Genomic DNA, 24083 nt, shown 5'->3' on the forward strand with positions numbered 1-24083 from the left:
GAAGTGCGAAGACGAGGGGGAAGGAGAACAGAGGCTGTGTATAATCACACAGACACAGGGCAATCAGGGTCAGGGGGGTAAACCGGACAACCACCTTCAGGAGGTGTTTGAGATAAAAGATGATTTCGCAATAAAACAGAAAGGGATTTTAATAAGAAGAAAACACACAATGTAGAATAAGATGGATAAAGATGGAGAGATTACCTCATGGGATATTGTGCAGCACAAGTGTCCCATGCCAGCTTTGGCAACTTATCACAGACGCAGGGGAATGGACTAAATCTATTTCCACATCCCTGAGCTGAGCTGTGCATGCTGTGGCAAGGACACTGCAGTTTGTAAAAGATGCACACACACACACACACACACACACACACACACACACAGTGGGTGCAGTCTGACAGGCCAATGCAGCAATCACTTGAGTGTGATGAAGTGGCTGACTCCATTGGAGGTTGTATTAATGACGGCGAGAGTGAGCCAGTGGACGCAGACCAGCAGACGCACTCTAGTGAAATTGAAGGAGGACTTGACATTGCACTGACACGGATTTGTCTGAAGATCAGAGAGGTGAAAATGCGCACACTTTTCACACGAGAAGCCTCAGCATGTGATAACATCTTTCGTACCTGCTATTGTACTATATTAGTAATGCAAAACTGCAACCAGGACAGATAGGTAAAACTTTATTTACATCATTTAAATAACAAAGACAAAACAGAAGGTCTTAAAGAAATAGTTCAGAAAGAAAAATGGTTTCCCTCTTGCCAAATAATGGACGTGACCGAAAATCTAACTCAATATACTGTCCATAAATAGTATATGCACTGTTCAGCATAACTTCCAGCTTCCCAGGAGGTTTACATGGAATCATACCAAACTTTACTAAGACATTTTGCATTGCTGGTTACGTAATAACAGAGTTTGTAGATGACAGTCTCATAGTGTCATGTGTGTGTGATATCACTGGAGTCTGAGGTGGATAATTAAATAAATCTGATTTCCATTGCACAACTATTATATAGGATGAACTGTATTCTGCTGCTCAGAGTCAGATGAAAGAAGGATGGATGGTGAGGGCGAGAGGAGACGCAGGAATGAAGGTGGGCTTATCCACTTTGGAGAACACAAGCTTAACATATTGTAGTCTCTATTTACAATCCTCAGCAGTCCAAACACACACACACACACTCTGTCTCACTCACTCTCTCAGTCTCTGTGTCTCACACTCTCTCTCTCACACACACACACACACACACATACTCTCTCTCACACTCTCTCTAACTCTCACACACACACTCTGTGTCTCACTCACTGTGTCTCACTCACTCACTGTGTCTCACTCAGTGTCTCACTCAGTGTCTCACTCACTCACTGTGTCTCACTCACTCACTGAGTGAGACACAGTGAGTGAGTGAGACACACTCACTCACTGTGTCTCACTCACTCACTGTGTCTCACTCACTCACTCACTGTGTCTCACTCACTGTGTCTCACTCACTCACTGTGTCTCACTCACTCACTGTGTCTCACTCACTGTGTCTCACTCACTGTGTCTCACTCACTCACTGTGTCTCACTCACTCACTGTGTCTCACTCACTCACTGTGTCTCACTCACTCACTCACTCACTCACTCACTCACTCACTGTGTCTCACTCACTCACTCACTCACTGTGTCTCACGCACTCACTCACTCAGTCTCACTCACTCACTCACACAGGGAGGTGTCTGGCATGTCAATGTGTCTTCCCAGTTGAAAAGAGGAAAAGCTGAGATTTATATGACACAATCCTGGACGTCAGGTTTTCGTCCTGTCCTCTCCATCCACCTACAAGTAGAGAAAGGAAAAACTTAGTTATGTTTGGACGCGGGTCCAGAGTAACAAACACTGGGAAGATAAATGTGTTTTTTCCACAAGTTGGAAGACACACACATGGATAGGGATGACTCCCATGCTAAAAATGTATCGTATTTTTATTTTTTTTCCCTTTTGTGAGAAAAAAAAACATCTTCACATGGAGCTCTTGACTCACTTTCATCCTCTGGGTAAACACTGAAAAACTAGCTCTGACAGGCAGGAATTAAAATTGAAACCCGAATCTATTGTAAGTTTGAGAGGTCTGTAGGATCTCTTTGTTCTCAGGAATTCAGGCCCAGGCCCTCTGCTCTTCTTAAATTAAAACTGTGGCTCCAATGCGTTTAAGGGTATAGATTAGAGAGCCATAAAGACTACCAGGAATTATAGACATTAAAGATAGAGACAGAAGCAGAAAGAGAGACAAAGAGAAGTGCAGAGAAAGAGGAGGGGCCACTCAAACCAGCTATAGACACTATAGAGCTCCTAATGGCCACCAGATGTGATGGTTCCACATGTCCCTGCCATTAGTAATGATGCAGCTAACACTAACCAGGGAGAGAGGGAGAGAGGAAGAACAAAAAAGTTTGAACAGAGAAAGATTGTTTTGGTTCTGATTGGTTAGAAGGTGGTGATTGATCTTCTAGAAGCACAGCTCTGACAGTAGTGCTGGCTGTGATTCAAACCACGGGTTTATATTAATGCACTCGATCTAATAGACTATCATTTCCATAGTAACGACTTATACAGGGACTTGCACAGTGGACGCACCACATGAACAAATCTAAAAGTGTGCAACTGTTGATATGCTCGAGTTTTCTGTAAGGAGAAATGTATGGAAGGTTTGGAAGAAGTTTCCAGTGTCAGCATTTGTAACAGGAAAGCTGTAACTAAGTTTTATATCACTGGAAATCTATCACAACTGAAGAGTTTGTGCTTTCTGGTTTCTCAGTAACATGACGAGCTGCATTCGTTTCTTATTAGCTTCAAGATAGAGAAAAGAAAGAGAGATTGGTGAGGGAGAAGCTGGTGACGGTTTACAGCTGCTAGAACGTATACGGTTGGTAAACTGCTGTGGTGTAATAGGAAGGAAACACGTCAGGGTGTGCGATTATAGGAAAATAATCAATTTCATGGTGGTAAAATAACTCTGCTTCACATCAGGCCACATCACATCACCGCATCGATTAGTTTTCTATAATACTCACGCACCACTGTGTTTTTATTTACTCACAACAGAAGAGGTTATGTTTACGAATAGCCAGCAAAAGGAATTTTTCGGACTTAAGGATGGGACCAAAATCCTTGATGCTTTTGCATTAGCACTGTTAAAACTATAAGTGCCCTATGCATAGCTCTGGAGATTATGGTAATACGTGTAATGTCACAGCCCTGTCATGCTTTCCCAGAGCCTGATATTTAATCACTCATCCCCTGAGTGAGGCTCCTTATAAGGGACAGAGTGCGGGGGACGATGCAGGACACCAGGAAGCAGCACAGGTGACCGTGTCCTTGCTCTGCCAGTTTGCTTTCATTCCCCAGGAGGTCACTTTCCTGCCCCGACCTTAACAAATTTCCTCTAGCAGACTCTCTCCTAAAGAACCTTCCTCACAAGCCCATTGCTTTCCCACGAGCCTCCAAAAACCTGGCTCTATGACCCTGTTTCATGTAATGGATTTTATCAGTTAAGCCCTGGACAAATAGAGAACAAATGTTTCTTGGCTTTAGGACCTCCTCACCTCCTCAGAGAGAGATCTGTGTACGCCTGTATGTCTCGTTTGTTATGGAGAGCCGTACGAGCCTCGCTCCATAGTAGTCCACGATGTAATCCGAACCGTCAGATGGACCTACGATCTAAAGAAGACAAATTCATATTTAAAGAAAACCAAATGTGCACACAATTTTCTATCGGACTCAAATATAGCAGACATGTTTGGAGTCTGAAATTTCACAGCTAATGTAGCATATAATGAGACAAATATTCACATACATGATGTCATTACACTCTGTAAGTCTGATTTTTAAATACAGTTTTCTTAAACGAGCACAGAAAGTATTTACAACTTTAAGGTCAACTGCTTAACCTTTAGTCTTGGAAGATGGGCCGAAGGAGCAGAACTGACTAAAAACTGCACATCTCTTTCCTAAAATGACCACTCCAATACCGTTACAGGGTTCTGAGACACAGTGAAGTTTTCTACATTTTTAAAGCATATAGCAAGCCATAATGTGTTAAATGATATAATTGATTAAATGCATGCCGTAAGCAACATAAGTCTCGTAGCTCCACTGCACAAATGAGAAAAAAAAGGAAGCGGCAGGAACCAAACAAATCCACATTTGGGGTGAAGGGAAAATTGGATATGATTTTTTTTCTTTAAGTACCCAGACACTAGAGGGAAAAGATTTGTACATGGCAAGGTAAATCTTTGCCTACACTTTGATCAGCTGATCTCAGGTTGAAGTCTTTACAAATTCTTCCAATTTAAGGCGGAGTTTCTTAGTTTCAGCCTGTTGTTAAGTTCTCTGATTTTGGCACTCTTAATGTGTCGAGTCCACAGCCGCTCCTGGGCCTCATCCAGCTCTGAGATCATTGCAGTCGGTTCAGTGTAATGGCTTCCTGCAGGCCTGCACACTCAGCATCCGGCCCAGCCGCCTCTGCTCTGATTCCGACTGATAATGAGAACACATTCTGGAAGTGGGTGAAGGTGCTCGCCGAAACACACACACACACACACACACACACAGCACAGATTCTGTGTTCCACCATGTCCAGATAAGACCTCATCTGATCAAGAGCAGTCATTTCCTCCTGGCCCGACCGAGCATGATGGAAAGGGCTTTGACTTCTCCGCTTGTTTGGGGATTATGAGATAACACACGTGTGCAAACACACTCTCTCCTGTTTCATTCAGATTTATCCAAGCAAACTGCAAAGTTACATATCATTTATCTTCAGGCATTAAAACGCAAAGACCCCCATGAATCCGGGCTCAAGGGACACAATCGATGAATATAAATAATAACAACATGTTCGAGGTGTTTATTCATTAGTTCTGAGAGACGCATTCCCTGGCCAACGCTGCTCTTAGCAGAGGTAGCCGGAGTTAAAATATGGTGCTGTAACGTGGAGAGCTGGGCGTAAATGGGCTCTCGGGGGAAGAGATACTCTTTATCAAAAGTGTCATGCTTTAAAAACGGAGCTCCCGGACAAGCTTACAGCTAATTGAGAGTGTAAGTGTGCGGCAGCTCTCTGTGCCAGCCGCACTTCTTAAAAGCATTGCTCTCTCAGGGCCTTCAATAAGACATTAAGAGAACAATAAACGCTTGGAGAGCCCCTGTTAATCAAAGTGCTGGAGCCATTTTAAAAAAAACATGAACTAAAAAAAGCTTGCTCCATTTTCTCTGCTGGTAGAACAGCATATCAGAGGAGAGGACGCAAAGGAAGCTGTTCTTACCTCTGAATGAAATTCAACAAATTTCAAGGAGATTCCCCAAACAGGCGTCACTTACAAATAAAGGAAAATGTCAGCACTTTTTACAAATCGAATCAATTTTTACAAATCTAATCTCCAGCTACCCAATCTGTAGCATATGTACGACTATCACAAGACCAAGGCACATTTCCCCTTCACCCGTCTGTGTAAAAAACAGAAAACATGTTTACCTCAAACTTATTTATAACAGAAGTCTAAGGGCAGCTGCTGAACGCATATTTTTGTATAATGTTCTCATGAATTCTTGGAGTAAATCTATTTGTAAATGAAACTGTAAATCTGCAGAACACATCCTTTTAGAAAAGGGACTACTTTCTGAGAAGGAAAGATTTGTGATTACATTTGACTACTTTACAAAGCTATGCCAGACTGAATACACATGGATACTACATAACCTAAAAAAAAGTAGTTACAGTTAATAAATCTGCACCAATGTATAAATGTTAGCTAAAACCTCTATTTAAAACCTTCAAAGAAGATGTAAAGAGAATTTAAAGCCCATAAGGGTTCTTCGGTTCTACCTATGTGGGAAATATTGTATGTAGAACTCTACACCCGAGTGTTTCCCCATCAGAAAGGGTTAGTAAAATCTTTTTAGAAAGCTCTGAACCCTTAATTATCCAAAGAACTCTAAGAACCCTTTAGTAAGACTTTGTTTGAATATAATGGTTATTGTTTTTCATCAGCTACTTAGTCATGTGCTCATTGAAGGTGCACTACAACCACCCTTACACCACAGCACTGCTGAATCCTTGATTCTGATTGCTCGAGTGTTGATTCATTTGTGTAACGGCAGGTCTGACGGTAGTTCTGTCATCATCATAGCGTAATAATTCAAATCACAGGTTTATATTAACATGCTTGTTCTAATGTGTTATTCTTTCTATATTAACAACTAACGCAGGGACTTGTATGGTGGTTATTCCACATACAAATGCGTTTAATGTTTTTGTGAGATGTTTTCTGTGAGAAGACGTTTATTACATATTTATGAAAGGAGTCTCCAGTGGCAGTGCTTTGCAACAGTTGGAGCTGTAGCGAAGTTATCCGACACAGGAATGTCTTCAGGATGGTGGGCTTTGCTCCTGGTGAGGGAACAACTGTTTATAGTTGCTATAACATAAGCTGTATATAGCACACATACTGTACTATCCAAAGGCAGAATAAAACATTAGTCTAGACTTGACAAGATTTTCAATGGAGACAATGAACAGTGTGTGTTTAGAGGAATGGGCTGTTATGAGCTCTACTACAGCACATATCTCTATGAATGTGTGGTGTACATTACACAATCGGAACAAGTGTGTGCTTGCACTACATGCCTGCTTCAGTCCGTCTGTAATATGAATAACGCTGGCCGGCCAACTTGTAGGCAGGAAATGCTAAATTAAATCATTTACATGTAGGGTTTCACCACCAGCCGGAGTGACAGCATGTTTCTGAACATTACGGAAGTCTCTACAGTATTCCCCGATTCTAATAGTTATTCCCAGAGTCATCACTCATCATGTGCACAAGCGTTTGATGAATATCCGTCCAGGAGGCGGGTGAGTGTGGGGGCCGAGCACATGCTTCTCCTATGTATAGCTTCATTCAGGCCTGGAGAGCTTAATGAGGATGGAGAGGGTGAGGTTAGGCCTAACGAGATGACAAATGGACTGGCTTTCTTACTCTCCCATCAGACTCAGGGGGCCTTAACGCAAGTTTGGGGGGAGGCTCGGGGGAACATGTGCCCGTACGGAGCAGGGGGAAAAGGGGGAGAAAACAAACCGCACACTCATTAGCCTCTCACACAGAGCACGATCCCCCAGAGGAGACGGCACAGAGACACAGGTGCTACCGAGCACAAAAACACAAACTCGCACACACACAAAAGAAGCATTATTGGGGCTTTATGGCTATAGAGTTTAAAGTGGTCTCTCTGTTTGCATATCATACCCTACTCCTTCCTGAAAACTTATCACAGAAATCAAGTGAAGATTATTTTTGGAAATTGATAGCTAATCAATATGCATCTGGGAACTTGTTTTGTTTTGTTCGTTTCGTTGACTGATGATTTGGATCTATTTTTAGCGTAGCCTGAAAAAGGTTGTCCCGGGGGAAATTTATATGCAGTTTTCGTCTACCCAAAGGACGGAGGGACGCCTGATACTGAGCTGATGATTATCGTTATTTACAAAAAGGTTATTCAAAAAGTGTTGCTGGGAGAAAACACCATTTGCCATTATTCTCTTTTAACTAATGATCTGATTAAGACAGAACAATGATCCTGACTAAGGTGCATAGCATAAAAAGAGTACAACTCTCAATCATCTCACAGAATTTATTAAAAGAAAAAAAAAAGAAAAGTCTAATCTAAGTTATATACCAATCAGTACAAGGCATATACTCAGTATTGAGATACAATACATGTAAGGAAAATACCCTGTTGTTTGATTACTACTATAATCAAGATGATCAGTTGTAAATAAGAAGCATGAATAAGTCATACATACCTGCATGGATATCAATATGAAATCCACCAGACTTCCAATTCCACAGAAACCCACAGTGCAGAACTTCAGTAGCCCTGGAAAGACACACAGTATCTTATATCAACTGCTACAGGTCTCTCAACCACCCACTGCCGGTGTGCTCTATTCTCTGTCAGGCCGTATGAGGTCCACATCAAGTGTTGGGCTACACAAAGCAGTACTTGGAGGTCATACTCGCCCATGAAGAGGGTTTATTTGATTGCGGCAGGTTTTCTGGTCAGAGAAATCAGACAAGCCTTTACGGCTGAAATAAGAGAGAGTGAATAAAGCCAGAACTGCAGACAATAAACAGCTTGTGGCCCAGGGTCCCGTTTTGTTGAAAACATTTTCAAAAAGGCGACCATGTGAAGAGCCAAAACAGCATTTGTCATTGTTTGCGATAATGATGTGTAAACTTGTTTCCATAAATGGAAAAAAAAAAAAGTCACTATTTTGCATTCCAGTCATAGCCATTTGCATGCAGAGTGAATAACTAGTTTGGCTTAAGCCATTAGGGGTCTGAGAGAATTGCAATTAATTAATCCTCCCCCATCTAGTAATTTAAACATAATTACTGTTAATCATTAGTAATAGCACTGATAATTGGTCATTGAGCGGCTTAATAGTGTTGATTCCAGCACTGATATCAAAAGAGAACCCGTTCAGCTGTGCCAGGTCGTGTGTTAAGAGCTGAAAAGCGCAGCGGCTCGCAGGTCAGAGCAGTCCAGGTGCAAATCTCAGCTCCAGCACCGTGTGGGCCTGCCTCTCACAAAAAGCCAGTGAAGAAAGGAAGTGTTTAGCTACCATCGTGCTTTGTACTTTTGCAGGTGCTTAATTGATAGGAATGCTCTTAATACATGGAGAGAGGAAGAAAAGGAGCCTTATGCTGTCCCACTTCACAGTGGCTGTAATGTATTAAGCATCGGCTCCTCTACGTGAGATAATGTTAATGTTAAATTTCTCAAAGAAAATTCACCCGGGCTTTATTCGCTAGCCTGGATCTGGATCAACAGCGGTAACACGCTAGCAATTTAGTGGACTCTTGCGGATATGTTTTGTTAGTAATTACACAGTGAGGAAGGGAAGAAGTTGGAGGAGCCTGGATACTTGCTTGAAAAAAGAAAGAAAGAAAAAAGAACTTTGATAAAATTTTATACTCAATGACCTTTTCTCCTTTATAAACATTACATTTATTTACATTTATTCATTTAACATACGCTTTTATCCAAAGCGACATACAAATGAGGAAATATAAGCAAAGCGATATATCAAGAGGAGAACAATACAAGTAGTGCTACCATGCAAGATCTTTAATTGAGTTCTAGAAGAAGCAAAGTGCACAGGGTAAGGTGTTTATTTATTTATTTGTTTGTTTTTTAGGGGTTAGTTACGTGTTCATGGAAGAGGTGGGTCTTTATCTGTTACTTTGACTAAAAGTTTTAGAGAAACCACTTTTAAATGTTAGGGTCTTATATACTGCATATTTGTATGCAGTGGACTTCCTTTTTAACAATGTGTCTTTTTTTGAGCCTAAAATTAAACAAGTCATTACTATCCTGCATAAATATTACATTTTAAATTTGGGTACATTTATTTTTCTGTGATTGCTGTGGAAAACAAATGAAATGTGTGTGCTTCCTGTATAGCCCTTACAACATGTAATGCATAAATACTACATTATATTTTTATATTAATTTATACCACAACATTGTTGAATTTTACTTTCTGATTTTTCAGAAGGTGTTGATAATTTATGACAGGAGTGCCAGCTGTAATTCACATCACAGCTTTATATAAAGGTGCCGTAGACCGAGACTTGTATAGCAGTTGCTTCACATAATCTAAGGCTAATAATTAGTGGATTAAAAAGTTATTGAACAAAAAAATCACCACATAATTGTTGATAAATGTTGTATAATTGTTAGGAGAAAGGAGTCTCCAGTGTTAAACCCTTTGTAACAGTTAGCAAGTTGTTTGACAATGGAAATTCTCAGAACAAGTTGCATTTTTTAGTTGCCTTGTTTTTTAAAAAAGGCTGTTGAGGGAATGACTGATTATAGCTGCTGCTGATAAACATTATGATATGGGGTTCGTTAATGAATAAAGTTGTAATTGTTGTCAAATTGCTGTGGTATAAGAGGAATAAAATACGTGGGGCGGGGGGGACTTCATTGTCTGGCTGGATCATACCATCCAGTCACTGATTATATTACTATAACATGTATGCACATTATGTTTCATTCCATACATATGGATGTCCTCAATTCAATTATTTTCTGTCAGCTGAACGCTGGTGTTCTGGACTATACCAGTACAACACTGAGGTAAATAGCAATTGGGTAAAATAAAATTGAGTAATAAAATAAACAGAGAAAGGGGAGGTTCATTCTGTCAAGTGATCTCAAAATCATTATTTTGAGATCTTCTGTATTTATTTGTAATGCCTTGTAATAGCAAAATAACGACTGAAGTGTGACATAAAATCACAGTCATAACGAGAGTTTAGGGTCTAGGAAAATCAATAATGGTAATGTCTACCTGAAATACAATAATGTAGGAAAATCGAATGACAAATGTTGTTGGGCACTGAATGACTTGGAAAGTGACCTGCCTCAAACGTGGATAGTATGCACATTAGAGCTGCCAAATATGAACAAATATTATAGATAGATAGATAGATATTATATATAGGCGAAGATTCCTCAGGAACGCTGCCAGAAGCTATGCATCTCGCTTGCAGCAGGTCATAACACCAAAAGGGTGCTCTACTAAGTACTAAAGATGCTTGCCATGAAGGGGTTGAATAATTTTGAAACTGGAGAAATCATTAAAAGCTGCATTTTTAGATGAATTTGGGGAAACCACTTGAAGGATTCATTGTGTTGAACTGTGTCAATTGCTTTTGTTTGATTTGTTCATTGCAAATGGCTGAAAGTCTGTAAATTGAATAAGTTTGATTGCAACTGTATATAGAGTAGAATAATAGTTCTACATTTGAAGATTAATTTGCATTATTTTAACCAAAATCATTTACACTAGTTGTATCATCTAGAGCATTTAAAATGGATTTGTTCAAGGGGCTCATTTGTATATTACAGCTTCTTCACTACTTGTATTGCAAAGTCCAATAGTGAGAAAACACATGTTTTGTGCAGCTATACAGCATATATCAGCAAAAACATCATAGTAGGTGTCTGATCCTTGCTTTTGGATTTAATAAAACAATAAACCGACAAAAATATGAATACCTATTAGCAAATAACTTATTCACTACCCTCGGTTAAAGAGTGGCTCATTACATCTGGATTCTGAGAGGCTTACCGAGAGCTGGATAACCCAAATAGAAGCGATCTGCACCCAGCCATCCCAGGAACAGGGACAAAGCCACAGCCACTTTATACGAATAGCCAGTCCTAACAGAGGAGGAAACATGATATTACTTGTATTAACTAGTCAATATGGGCAGAAACTGAGTTGCTGAGTTTAGTATATAGCTAGGCAAAGTGAGGGTGGTTTGACCTACACATTCCGACATGGGATGCTTTTATTAAATCCAACCTCCTCCCCGCTGAACTTGAACCTGGTCCCATTTGCTAGTAAGCAGCTGATGTTTGGTGCAGGAAGGCATTCCACTAAAACAATGAAATGAATGGTTTACAAGTATGAAATATAATAAAACATCACAACAAAAAAAGAACAAAAAACACAAAATAACAGAAATTTGTACATGCTGAAAGATATCGTACACAGTAGGAGATTACCATGATTTACTTACCCCATGCCACTAGATCCTTGCAGTTCTCAGGTTCTTGAGTCGCATCATCTATTTTAGGGGTTTTGCAAAGATACTTAGACAATGTCAAGGAGAAAGCTGCAATGTTTTTGTTAAAGATGATGAGGAGTCTTTATCTCCTTTTTTTTTTGGTCACATATACATTACAGCACAGTGAAATTCTTTTTTCTTCATATATCCCAGCATGTTAGGAAATTGGGGTTAGAGAGCGGGGTCAGACCGCAGGGTAAGCCATGATACAGCGCCCCTGGAGCAGAGAGGGTTAAGGGCCTTGCTCAAGGGCCCAACAATGGCAGCCTGGCAGTGCTGGGGCTTGAACCCTCGACCTTCCGATCAGTAAGCCAGAAGTAGTTACATTTCATCTGCGAACAGAGTAGCAAGATGTCCTGCGTTCGTCTGGAACAGAACAGTCAGACTAGTAGCCAGTTATATTATTATCTCTCGTGTAAATATTTAGATAGAAGTCTGGATTGCATTTAAACATAATGAAACCCAGCAAGAAGGTTGAGAGTAAGAAGATAAGCTCATTAACCAACTAACATGCTGACTAAACCCAGCTGCTTAGTAGGAAAATATATCAATTCCCAGACAAATACACGACAAAAACATGTATGTAACATATGTTATCTATCATGTTTTATAAACCATTCTTATCATTTTGATAATCTCATTAGCTATCATTAATCACAAGGCTGTATCCCAAACGACCTCCTTTGTCCTGCATAATGGCACTTCAGAGAGTATAATTTATACTCTTCTATTAATAGAAGACATTAAAACTGTGTAGTACACTATATACATCCGGGTGTCATTTGGGATGAGGTCGCTAGCTAGCGTTCTGACTAGCAATAATCCGAACAGACAAAATGCACCAGTGTCGTATTCATTTGAGGGGGGAAAAGGATATTGTCCCAGTCGGAGGTTGTAGCAACTTTCAACATCATTTACAGAGCTCTGAATTAAAGTCCAGCAAAAAGAGAAGAAAAATATCGCTCGCTGTATAGACCGGGAGCAAAACAAACCATCCCGAGTAGACGCCATGATGGAAAGGACACGATCACATGACTATCACGTGACGCCAAAAGATTTTTTTTTTTTAAAGAGACAAACTAACGAATTTTTTTTTTCTCTGAAGATATTTTATTCGTGTGAAGTTCTAACTATTTTAAGCGTGCTGCTGGCTACTTTCATCCACGTTGTGAACGAAATGGAGTTAACCATGTGGTTGGATAAACTCTGGCGTAAACGTGTCTCCTGTGAAACTTGTTAATTCATTTGCTTTGCTCTGAGCAAACTTTCAACACTACTTTCCACTGATGTTGTTTATCAAAGCTAGCTAGCTGAAGCGGCTAAACGGTTTATTATTATTTATTTTTTTTGTAACAGCATTTATGTTTCAGTTTTTACGTGAGTAAGAAACACACGGTTAGTGCATTAATAACTAGTAAACTTTGTATAAGCAGTGTATACGTGTTTGAGAAGAGTTTCCATGTAGTTAAAGTTAAAAAGCGCGAGAGTGAAAGATGCACCTGTTAGGGTTAGTCTGTATTTGAACAAGAGCTTTGTTTTTTAAAAAAATACTTTAACATTTTAACAAACTGTGTTGGAGGATTCTGTGGCGGTGTAGATTATTTTGCCTTGAGTGTGTATGAATAATGTTATTTAAACGCTGTTAGTTTGGGTGTGTGAACTTGCTTCCTGGTTTAAGGTGAAGTGACGGAACCTCCTCTCACTTCCGGCCGACAGGTAAACCCTGAACACGGCCAAATCTCAGCTGAAACTTCGCTTCCAGAAGCCCAAACGCCCTGAATACACAGACTATCCTGACTGTTGGACTGAAGCTGTTAAACATCATCTGTAAGTAGTTCGTTTTTATTTATTAGTATTGTTATTTTTTTAGAATAAGCGTTGCTAACACACTGGCTCATCGCGCTAACTGAAACCTGTACTGATAACGACTGTATGTGAAATGACCCACTCCCCTTATAACCTTTAACCTCTGGAAGTTGATTACAAATAATTGATATTATAAAATGAGTCGGTGCTCAGTAAGTACTCAGTAACATGTATTTTGTTGTACGTGTTAGTTTATTCATTAATTCTCAGTTTTGTGTGTGTAATATGTAAGGATGAGCACCTGGTTTCTTTTTGATGATCAGAATATGTAGAGTTGTGTGAAAGATTTGAAGCTTCCTTTGATAAACAGTCTATGCCCAAGTCTCACCCTTGCTTCACTGGATAATAGCCTGGACACGTACCTATTAGCTGCTGCTGGAATCATGAAGTCTGTCCTGTGCTCATGTGCTCATCCCTTTGCTCTTTTACATAATCTGTGCATACTGAACATCCTTTCTACACACTTTCTTCTGTCTGAATTTATATTGTGCAGCTGTAAAAGAGTGATGATCTATAATTCCACTATCCGCTGACACCCAGAAGGAGATAGGGTCCCTTTAGACGCTGGTTCCTCCCCTGGTTTTTTCCCCGTCACATCACGGAGATTTTCTTTGCCACTGTTGCCTCTGGCTTGTTCATTACGGATCTAAATATATACGTCCGGATTTCTGCAAAGCTGCTCTGTGTGATTTTTTATTTTTTTTGGGTATTGTTAAAAGCGCTATACTAATTGAATTTGTATATTTGAGTGGTTTTGAACTGAATGGAATGCAAGATTATACTTGTATTCATATTCTTTCTAGGTATTACCCTGACTGAATCCTTGACTTCAGGCTCTTCAGTAAAGAGCGATGTATGAAAATGTGCCTACAGGTATTACAGATCGTCACCTGTTCATTTTTTAGATATTGTTAATGCTGGTAGTGTATTCACTCTGTGAGGGGTGTGTGTGTGTGTGTGTGTGTTAAGTGTCAGCGACTGAGCAGCAGCAGGTGCTTCAGGCTGTGGAGAGGCTGCAGTCTAAGCTGGCTCAGCGTGAGGAATGGACTCACAGCGAAAGGCTGGGAGCACTAAAGGAAGCACTACAGAGCCCTCTACTCGGGCGTATCCTCACCCTGCAGCACTCTCTCAAACAGCTTAAAGACCAGGTCAGACGTCTCTGCCATCACACGGCCCACACAACTCGCAGCACACTACGCTCCAGCATCCAGCTTTCATCCAGCCTAGGCCATAACGTAACACTTTATTTAAATAGCATCTTCCACCATTCCCAACAAGATCTCAAAGTGCTTTATATAAACCAGAACAAATTCAATAAAGTGAACTTAAAAATAAAATTAACTAGAAGGTAAATCAGCCAAAAAAATACACACAAGACAAATGATCACACTTGGCTAAGATCCATAATAGATAAATGGGCTTTTAATCTGGACCTCATGATAAGTGTTTGTGCCCTTCAAACAAAATGACTGTACCTCGGATTTGTTGCCTTTTTTTTCTTTCCAATTCACAATTTCTATCATAATATTTAATTTTGCTTAGGTTAAAATGAAAGCAAACGCACAAACCACTACGTAGAAGAATATGTAAAGCGATAGACAAATTCCAGTGGTTTGTATTCAAATACATTCCAGACATAAACTGTTTTTGAAGAACAATACACTTTTTCCAACTTCTTGATAATGAGTATCAGTGGAGTTGTAGAAATACTGACAATAATTTCAGGAAAGTGTATCGTGACATAATTTACTGCATTGCAGTGATATCATATTGTGTTGGCTGTTCCACCTGTCTTTTATCCTTTTCTGTCACTTTAAAAAGCCCATGTATTTGTATAAGTGAAAGAACCATCACTGGGCTCACCGTTACAAACTTGTCTACTAGATTTATTGGTAATGACTGTGTTATGCTTAGTTAATAATTAAATTATTGGTATCTACTAATTAAAAAGAACAGTTAATGTATCTACTGCAGCGTTCTCTGGTTATACATGCGTGCATCACACTTCTGTACTGCCAAGACACTGAGACTCTGAAACCTCTGTGTTGCAATTTGTATTCAGCCTGAGTTTTTATTGACACAAGAACCTTCTCCACAATAAACAATCCACATTTCAAATTAAGATAATGGCAATAAGGAAAGCTTCATATTCTAAGTGCTAGGAAGGTCAGACGAGTGCCTATGAATGCGTCAGGTGAAAACCTATCGTATATACAGAGACGAGTGGCGGTGAATTTCTTTTTTGTGGATCTATCAAGCCTTAATATCTACTGTCTTGGTTTGAGTAACTGCCTTGTCTGAGATGTATTGATGAAATGGCCAGGAACTTGCTCCGTCAGCCCGGGCTAAATAAGCAGAAGACTGATAAGTTTCCACAATGCGAGTCTAAAGGTCATTAATACATTACCTGTTTGGGAGTAGGGAGAGCTGCAGAGGAATGTATTGATTTTCCCTCCTGCTTTTCGTTTTTTGTACTCTAGGCTGTGGGCCATGATCACTCTCCCTGTATTGCTTTATGTTGTACTGTATCAAACACTTCCACTTGATATGTAAAGTGCATTTTAAAAGTCAGGTGCAATGCAACATATTGCACAACCAACAAAAAAGAAAATATCTTATATTTATAGGCTTGGCTTACTGTCTGTTTTATCTTTCTCGTATATAATAGTAGAATAATGCACACACCTCAATGCTGTTTTTTTTTTTTTATATTTTTTTATTGTGGTTCTGCAGCTGAACTGTATACCTCCAGATGCATGCAGTGAGTTCAGTTTCTCCAAGAAAGGCCAGTTAATTGTGAGTGCTAGTCGTCCTGCAAGCAGTCTGGGCTCCGTAGTGTCCAATGGCACAGCCGTGTCTTCAGCATCCTCTGAGCAGCTCCAGAGATGGCTCCATACGACAGCAAAGGTGAGAGCTGATGACACCGGTGATGTATTATAAATGACCTCTTATTTGACTGCATATGCCAGACTTTGATTCTTCACATCTGTTCATCTAATAAATTCAAATTATTTAAAAGTTGAACAGTACAGACTTATTACATCTCTGTGAGCTCTGTTTAGGGAAGACGGCTGGAGCATGTGAACCTGCTGAGGCCTTTGACAGGAGGTCTAGGCTTCAGTGTGGTGGGACTGAAGCCGGATGGAGTTGGCGCTCATGGAGTTTTCGTTAAACAGGTGCAGCTGGGGAGTGTGGCAGACAGGTGAGTTAGTAAAATGCAACAATTCCTTTAGGAAAAAAGCATAGTGATATCCAGCAAATGCTTTCCCCCAATAAAAGCATGGGTTTTGTGAAGGCTAATATATGCTTCCTCTGAGAGACGCAAAGCCAGTAAGCCACATCATTTCAAACTGCTCACAAGACAGCGTAACACACTCTGAGAGAAGTCCTCTATGCCCTCTTTTGCATACGTGAGCTTGCCATCCCTCCCACCATGACATCACAGCAAATTTTTGGTAAACCCTTTCAGATGAATTAATTTGAGTGTGCAGGCTGGTCAAAGTGTGTGTTTACGCGGTCACCAGGAAAATTAAAATCCTGACTATTGCACAGCTGTTCATGGCCGGGGAATTGGCCTTGTTCTCTGTTTGGGAGGGACGGTGTTACTCGCTCCGCTATCAATCAAAGCGACACTAGCCAATCATGGGTATCTATGAGCTCACGTATGTGGAAGGGGCCGATAATGCTTTGCTCCGAGTGTGTTCAGCTACTCTGAGATGTACTGTGGACATCATTTCTAAAGGATAAGTGGCTAGTTTCACATGTCTTCATGGAAGCACATGCTAGCCTTCACGCTCCCTTGCTGATAGCTTTTGCACTTTAGGAGAGAGCTTGTGGGTGGAAACAGCAAATGACCAAATTGGGAGAAAATGAGGTAAAAAAACAAATGATCATATCAGAGTTAATACTGAACATGTGATGGGCAGTCATGAGCTTATGTTACAATATGCATATACAGGCTATACAACACCAGAGGTTTATCAGGGGAATGTGTGAGCCTATGTAGGGTTGGGGTTGTGTCCAGATTGCATATTCATAGAATCTGGATTATTTTGGAGGAATGTAAAATCATAGGCACCTTTTTGAATTTTTATCAAAGCAATGCATTAGTCAATGCCGAATAATTGCTTTTATCAAAATATGACATGGTTTATTAATCACAATAAATGGTACCACTCTCTCGGTCAATGCTCAGAGATGGCAGATTGCAGGAGAATGACCAGATTCTGGCCATCAACGGGATTCCCCTGGACCAGAATGTTACCCAACAGCAGGCTGTTGCTTATCTGCAGCAGCAGAGGGACAGAGTGGAGCTCGTAGTGGCCAAAGACTCTTCACTCAAACCACACCTCCCCCCATCTGGATCCATTCAGACAGTAAGGCCATTTCCGGTGATTTCGCCACAGTGAGGCTTTTTGTACTGACTACAGCGGGGACTTGAAGCATTTCTTTTAGTTTTGCTCTAATCTGTATTTGTGTTTCTAAATGAACTATTTCTCACGATGTACATTCCTCCCCGTTCCTGTTCTCCGATTACACCGGATTATGTTGGTCCTCATCTCAAGTCCTCATTACTGTGTGTTTTAATTAGACATTCCCGCTTTAAAAAAAAAAAATAATAATTCCAACACCTAGAGAGCTGAAAAACATGCAGGTAATTTTCTCCCTCTACCTGAGCTGGAGGAGAAACAAAATGTTTGTTGTGATTGCCTGAGTGATCCTCTTCCTCCTCTCCATACACACATACACACACACAGAGAAAGAGAGAGAGAGAAATAAAATAAAATCTTTCAGAGGGATAATGAGCTTGGTAAAGATCAACAGCCATGAGATGAAGCTGATTAACTCAAGCCTCTAACAATAAACGCAATCGTTCCCCCTCGTCCACTTTAATTAAATACAGCTCAAGTGAAGGTCTTAGTGTGAATACACATGGAGGACTTGAGGAGAGAGATCTTTAATGGCAGATACATTAAGTTATTTAGATTTATTTTAGCCTGCTTAGTTGTGTGTGTTTTTGTGCCTTTTAATGTGCTTCTTTACCGCTCGTTTTGTTTTAATACCCTTGGATCGATGCCATATTGTGCTTATCAAAACCAGGCCCTTGCCTTGTTGCCCAACCCCCCCCCCCCCCCCCCCCCCCAAATCAGGTCATGTTTAACGGAGCACTTGGCATAGTCTGGGTTTTATTTGATTGCTTGTTGGCCAGCTTAACTACCGTCATCGAATGTCATGACTGGCTGTAACAGGGTAATTTCCAGCAATAGCATGTTGAATCAGGAGAAAATTTGATTTAGTGACAAAATGACAGTGAAAATAAAAGTTGAGGAAGTACTGTAGACAGAACATAACATTCATTGTAACATTGATGCTTCCCTATTTTAAATACTTAGCTGCGTTCCTCCGAAGTAGAAACCTAGGGGGAAAAAATCAGTTTTACACACTACAGTTATATAAGTACACGGATAAATTTATTTTAACAAGCGTAAATAAAATGATTTTAACAAAGCCACATCATGTTCTGTTTGTAATGCCTATATTTAAACAATCCCCCAAATCCCCTTTCCTGCCTCAGTGTATTTCTTTCTTTATCGGGTCCAGCTGAAGAAATATTATTCTATGCAAGATGGTCCAGGCTTCAGGGGATCACCGCTTCATGGTTCTGTGCCTTAAAAGGCATAGCACACAGGCTAACGATATGTTTTCCCTTACTTCCTGTGACCTGGTGCCTGTGCCTCTCCATGAACCTGATCTCTGAAGCCTTTAAAAAAAATCTCTAGAATCTTAATTATAGTGCATGAAAACATTTCAGTATAGGAGTGACTCGTGGGTCTAGGAGGAATAACAAGGAAGCAATGTGAACGGAGTAATTTTCCTTCATACATTTTGATCCCAGCATAATTTTATAATTAAAGCTGTTATTAAAATACATGTGCTCATGTTCTAGACTTCAGTATACATGCTATTTGTGTTAAAATTAAAATATATTGTTTGACTTCATAAAAACACAGGTAATAATTAATTTACCAATTTTATAATTTAGGTAATAATGAATCCCAGCATAATTTTATAATTAAAGCTGTTATTAAAATACATGTGCTCATGTTCTAGACTTCAGTATACATGCTATTTGTATTAAAATATATTGTTTGACTTCATAAAAACACAGGTAATAATTAATTTACCAATTTTATAATTTAGGTAATAATGAAGTTGCCAAATTTATAACCTACTGAATTTTCAGCACCACGTTATTAAAAAAAAAAAACCCCACTGGATTTTTCCTAGTTTGATCATTTAAAACACCAGTAGTCCTTTATATGCTATTTAATCTACACACATCGGCATGTATAGCTGCAGGTTGTTCGCCAGTTTAAACACAGTCCAGTGGTGCTTAACTATAACAGCAAGTTGCAAAAGTAAAAATCTATAAAAAGCTTATACCACAACATTATTCAATTCTGTATTCTGATTGTCCAGCAGATATTGATTTTCTTTTTCTATAACTGCAGCTCAGACTGTAGTGCCACCTACAACTAAATCATAGGTTTTATTTTTTATTTGCTAGTTCTAATATGTTCTATAGTAACAGCTACTTCAGAGACATGCAGTTTTTGGAAAATAATCCACTCCGACATGGTAATAGAACTCAGCTTTATGTTGGGTCGCACGACTCCACCCCATCATGGATTATTTTTTCTATAACCTCATGTGCTGTTTTATTCCTTGTGTAACTTTGCAAAATAATGTGTGGGTTATTTATTTATTTAATTATTTATTTATTTAGATTAATTGTTTAAATCAATTGACAGCCCCTAGTTATCCCCCAGTTATCCCACATCCCATCTAATCTCAGTTAAATTAGTATATGTGTCCCTGTACTTCAAGAGTCAGGTGTATTAACTGGGTTTTACTAAAATTCTTTGACCGCTTATTTACCCCTGAGAAGTTAATGTAAAAATAGCAGAAATCAGTGCAACCCTCTAGACGATTGCAAGCATATAGAATCAGGTGCTTAAGTTCTCATCTCAGAAATGGCTGTTGTCTATTGTTGCGTTAGTGTAACACCTTGTCTCCTGAGAGGGGTGCGATGGATACGGCAGAGGGTGGGTTTCACAGGACAGCAGGGTGCTGAGGAAGTCACCCATCAGATAAAGGACCTGGTAATAAGAGAAACGAAGTGTTCTGATTGCAGGTCATTAATAAGTGCCCAAGGAGAGCATGGTGATTAGAAGCCTGGCCGATGTGGGACAGCGGGTTAGAACGGCCACAGAAAGACACTCGTGGGGCTTCTTGACCCTGATGTTGATTAGTGACGTGCTTGTGTGACACCTAGATAGTAAGGACTTTATATGATGTATGCATTCAGGTCATGCTTGCTCTCATCTGATGAAGCTATTTGTCCAGTCAGTGCTGATCTATTGAAAGTTTATTTTCAGATTCTTCATTTTAAGTATGTAGTTAAGAGATTAAACTGGATCATAACTGAGGTTGGTTGACCTCTGTTGTCCAAAAGTCATTTAAAATGTATGCACAAGAAGAATAAGAAGATTAGCATACAAAACGGTTCTGCTCAATTTCAGGTTACTTGAGATTACAGTATATTAGTCAAAATTGTTAATGTATATTTATTTTCTGTGTGTGTGTTTTTACAGGAACAATGGGGGCATATGGAGGAGATTGAGCTGATGAATGATGGTTCAGGTCTCGGTTTTGGAATTGTGGGTGGAAAGGCTGCTGGGGTGGTCGTACGCACTCTGGTGCCAAACAGCGTTGCGGATAAGGTTTGTGTTTATGTTCTATGCCCTCATCTGACATCGCTGAACCCACATGCACAGTCTTCTTAATGCAAACGCTAAGGTGTGATGACCTCCTGTAGTGAAGCTGATGTCTTGTCACATGCCATTTATAATAATCATCTCATTTGTTCTTGTCTGGTTTTGGTTTCCTTTTCAGTTTATTTGAGACAAAGTAAGATGTTAATATATGATATGATTTGGTCTTGTATTAAACAAAAAAAGGCATAATATGATGCATTGGCAGGGGTGCCACCTTAAAACTTAGTATTTCTGCTTTTTCAGCTAAAGCAGTACTCATACCAAATACAAATACAGCTCAGCCAGCTGAAAAGCCAGTTCAGTGAATGGGAAAAGACCTGCGTTAGCTTCTAGTAGCACTTGCTTTCGCTTTTTCTTCTTCTTTTTTTTTTCCTTCTTGTAAACCAATAGAAACCAAGAAAGGTTGGATAATGATCTCTTTGTTCTGTATATATATATATAAAAAAAGGCTGCTAATTATTAATTAGTAGTTACACTGAACTCTTGCCTCACTGTTTTCTTACTGGTGCTCGGTGCAGAGCTGAAAAAGAGCTGGTTCATCTAGTCAAGTTATGTGGGTTTTTTTTTCCTCCGCTTTCTAGGATTATCTTGTTAGCCATGTTGGTGAATTTTTTTTATTATTATTATTTTTTTTTTTTATGCTTTCGCCCTCATTTAAAAATAAAAATCTTAACCATGAAAGCAGTAGTAATCCCAATTAGATTTGTTGATCTTGGCTGTTTTGTTAGTTTGGTCATTACTAGTCAAAACCTAACATGGGAGCAGTTGATGTGCGTTTCACCTATTTGAATGACTTTGTACAAAAGCGATAGCGATTAGTAAAAGAACACTGTCCCCTTTTTAGAAACACACACACACACTTTCAGCTTTTTCCCCCCTCTTGTCAGTGTCCAGAGACCAGGCAACAAAACCCTTCTTGTTCAAAAGCCACAGCTCTTGCATTTCACACATCACTGGACCTTATGCTCCAAAAAAGCTGTCAAAATCGGGGCTTTGTTATCCTTAGCGTTTGCCATTTCAGCCTTTAATGGCTGCACCAGGCCTCAATGCGCTCCTGCTGTCCCACACACACGGGCTCGACCAGAAATTGGAGATTTGCCGTGCATGTTTGAGCATCGAAATGCCTTTCATGTCCCTTTTTTTTCTCTTCTCCCCCCCACAAAGGCTCCTGTTCTCTTCTCCTGTCTGTGTGTAATGATGCTTTTCCTCTTGTGCTTCATCCTGCCTGAAGTCTTTAGCTGAAGGAAATGTCACTTGGTTCAGTCATGGAAAGGAAAGGCTTTGTGAGCAGTGTGTTAACTATGCAGTTATTACTGTTATACACGGTCTCTGGCACCTGCTGATGCATCAGTGAAATTAGGTTGTAAATCTGAGCTTTTGCTCTTGTCTGCCTTGAATTGTTAATTTCAAGGTGTCTTATTTTATTTTGATGATATTAAAGTCTGGAGCCAACTAACCATTATGACTGCATTAGTGTTAACCCTGGGACATTCACTTTGTTTCAAGTGTCGTAAATAAATTCAGTTTACTGTAAAACAAGAAGTTTTAGTTTTATGTCAATTTTGGTTACTTGCTTTCTTACTTTTTGTTAACAATATTTTCTTTATGCTAGCCCTGGGTATTTTTGTTTGCTGTGTTCTACTACAGTTTTTAGCCCATAACTTCTGTGCAGTGAAGGAAAGGCAGTCATTTTCTTCTGTGTCTCTTTCTCAGACTTAATCCACAAATCCAGACTTCAGTGCAGAATGCTTTCCGCTAGTCCCACTGATTACTCACTAATTTATTTATTCATTCACTTCCTCTTTTGCTTCCTAACTATTCATCTAAGGATGGGCGACTGAGGACTGGTGACCATATCCTACGGATTGGGGATACGCCCACGCAGGGGCTGACCAGTGAGCAGGTTGTGCAGGTGCTGCAGGCCTGTGGTATCCGAGTCCGCATGCTAATCGCCCGAGACCCTCGGGGCAACGCACATCCTCCCCCACCACCCCCACACGCTCCTACAACAGCACCCATTGCCTCCGTGCATCCTCCCATACCAGCACGCAGAGCCAGCAAAACGGTAGGGTCATGTAGATAATGCTTTCGTGTAAAGAGACTTTCTTCAAGAGATGTTTCTGCAAATCTACTCTTTGAGTTGTGAATTCTTTTTTTATTTAAAAATAACCTTTATATGATTCTGTAAGTAGAATGTTACCAATACATAATGTCACCAATTTTAAGGAACTAATATTCAGATAATTAATATCAAACAATGTAATTTAATGTTAATCACCCATGGTTTTGCTGAAATGACTTAAATTTGTCATACATGATAATCTAAACAGTAGTATACATATAAACAGGAAGTAACTCTCATGAAAGCAATTGTATGTTATTGTGTGACACAACTGTCTAAGGTTTCACATTCTGTTCTGTAGTTGTACATTTTAAATATATTTCTTATAGCACCACATAGGCTGCTAAAATGGTTCTGTCTGCTGTTTGATAATCTTTAGCTCTGGCATCTTTTTTTGTTGTTGTTGTTGATTATCTTATGCTTTGATTGTGGTGTTAATGCAGATAAACCTTGAGGGCCATGAGATTCATGAAGTGTCACTGAAGAAGAAAGATGGCCAGAGTCTGGGAATTTCTATTGTTGGCTGCAACACTTCAACCAGCGACGGTAAAAAAAACAACAACAAAAC

At 39.7% G+C, this 24083-nt stretch overlaps 2 protein-coding genes across 4 annotated transcripts in view; one reads left to right on the plus strand and one right to left on the minus strand.

Moving 5' to 3' along the window:
- patj (PATJ crumbs cell polarity complex component) overlaps window positions 1-24083 on the plus strand; it is a 163792-nt gene that overhangs the window by 14227 nt on the left and 125482 nt on the right. Inside the window, exons 1-10 of one of the 3 annotated variants that reach the window (XM_053635118.1) lie at window positions 12870-13084; window positions 13406-13516; window positions 14359-14428; window positions 14525-14703; window positions 16289-16462; window positions 16618-16757; window positions 17751-17931; window positions 21211-21339; window positions 23222-23458; window positions 23959-24061. In XM_053635118.1, coding sequence (XP_053491093.1) covers window positions 14407-14428; window positions 14525-14703; window positions 16289-16462; window positions 16618-16757; window positions 17751-17931; window positions 21211-21339; window positions 23222-23458; window positions 23959-24061 — 1165 coding nt within the window. In that variant the 5' untranslated portion in view covers window positions 12870-13084; window positions 13406-13516; window positions 14359-14406. Of the gene's footprint in view, window positions 1-12869; window positions 13517-14358; window positions 14429-14524; window positions 14704-16288; window positions 16463-16617; window positions 16758-17750; window positions 17932-21210; window positions 21340-23221; window positions 23459-23958; window positions 24062-24083 lie in introns of those variants that run through there. The other 2 variants (XM_053635119.1, XM_053635120.1) reach the window with 2 other exon arrangements.
- tm2d1 (TM2 domain containing 1) lies at window positions 671-12700 on the minus strand. Its single transcript, XM_053635121.1, has 7 exons — window positions 12567-12700; window positions 11642-11715; window positions 11390-11498; window positions 11188-11279; window positions 7849-7922; window positions 3596-3710; window positions 671-1829 (listed from the first exon to the last, which is right to left on the minus strand). The coding sequence occupies exons 1-6, from the start codon at window positions 12698-12700 to the stop codon at window positions 3600-3602; spliced, it is 594 nt and encodes a 197-aa protein (XP_053491096.1). The 3' UTR covers window positions 671-1829; window positions 3596-3599.

The sequence above is a fragment of the Ictalurus furcatus genome, chromosome 10 (assembly GCF_023375685.1).
Source record: "Ictalurus furcatus strain D&B chromosome 10, Billie_1.0, whole genome shotgun sequence".
NCBI classification, from domain to species: Eukaryota; Metazoa; Chordata; class Actinopteri; order Siluriformes; family Ictaluridae; genus Ictalurus; species Ictalurus furcatus.

Excerpts from the sequence above, each read along its gene's own strand:
- tm2d1 (XM_053635121.1), bottom strand. The coding sequence starts at position 12,700 with ATGGCGTCTACTCGGGATGGTTTGTTTTGCTCCCGGTCTATACAGCGA. Across the intron at positions 11,716-12,566 it reads TACAACCTCCGACTGGGACA|GTATCTTTGCAAAACCCCTA; the intron begins ATATCCTTTTCC and ends GACATTGTCTAA. Across the intron at positions 11,499-11,641 it reads CAAGGATCTAGTGGCATGGG|TGGAATGCCTTCCTGCACCA; the intron begins GTAAGTAAATCA and ends TCATTGTTTTAG.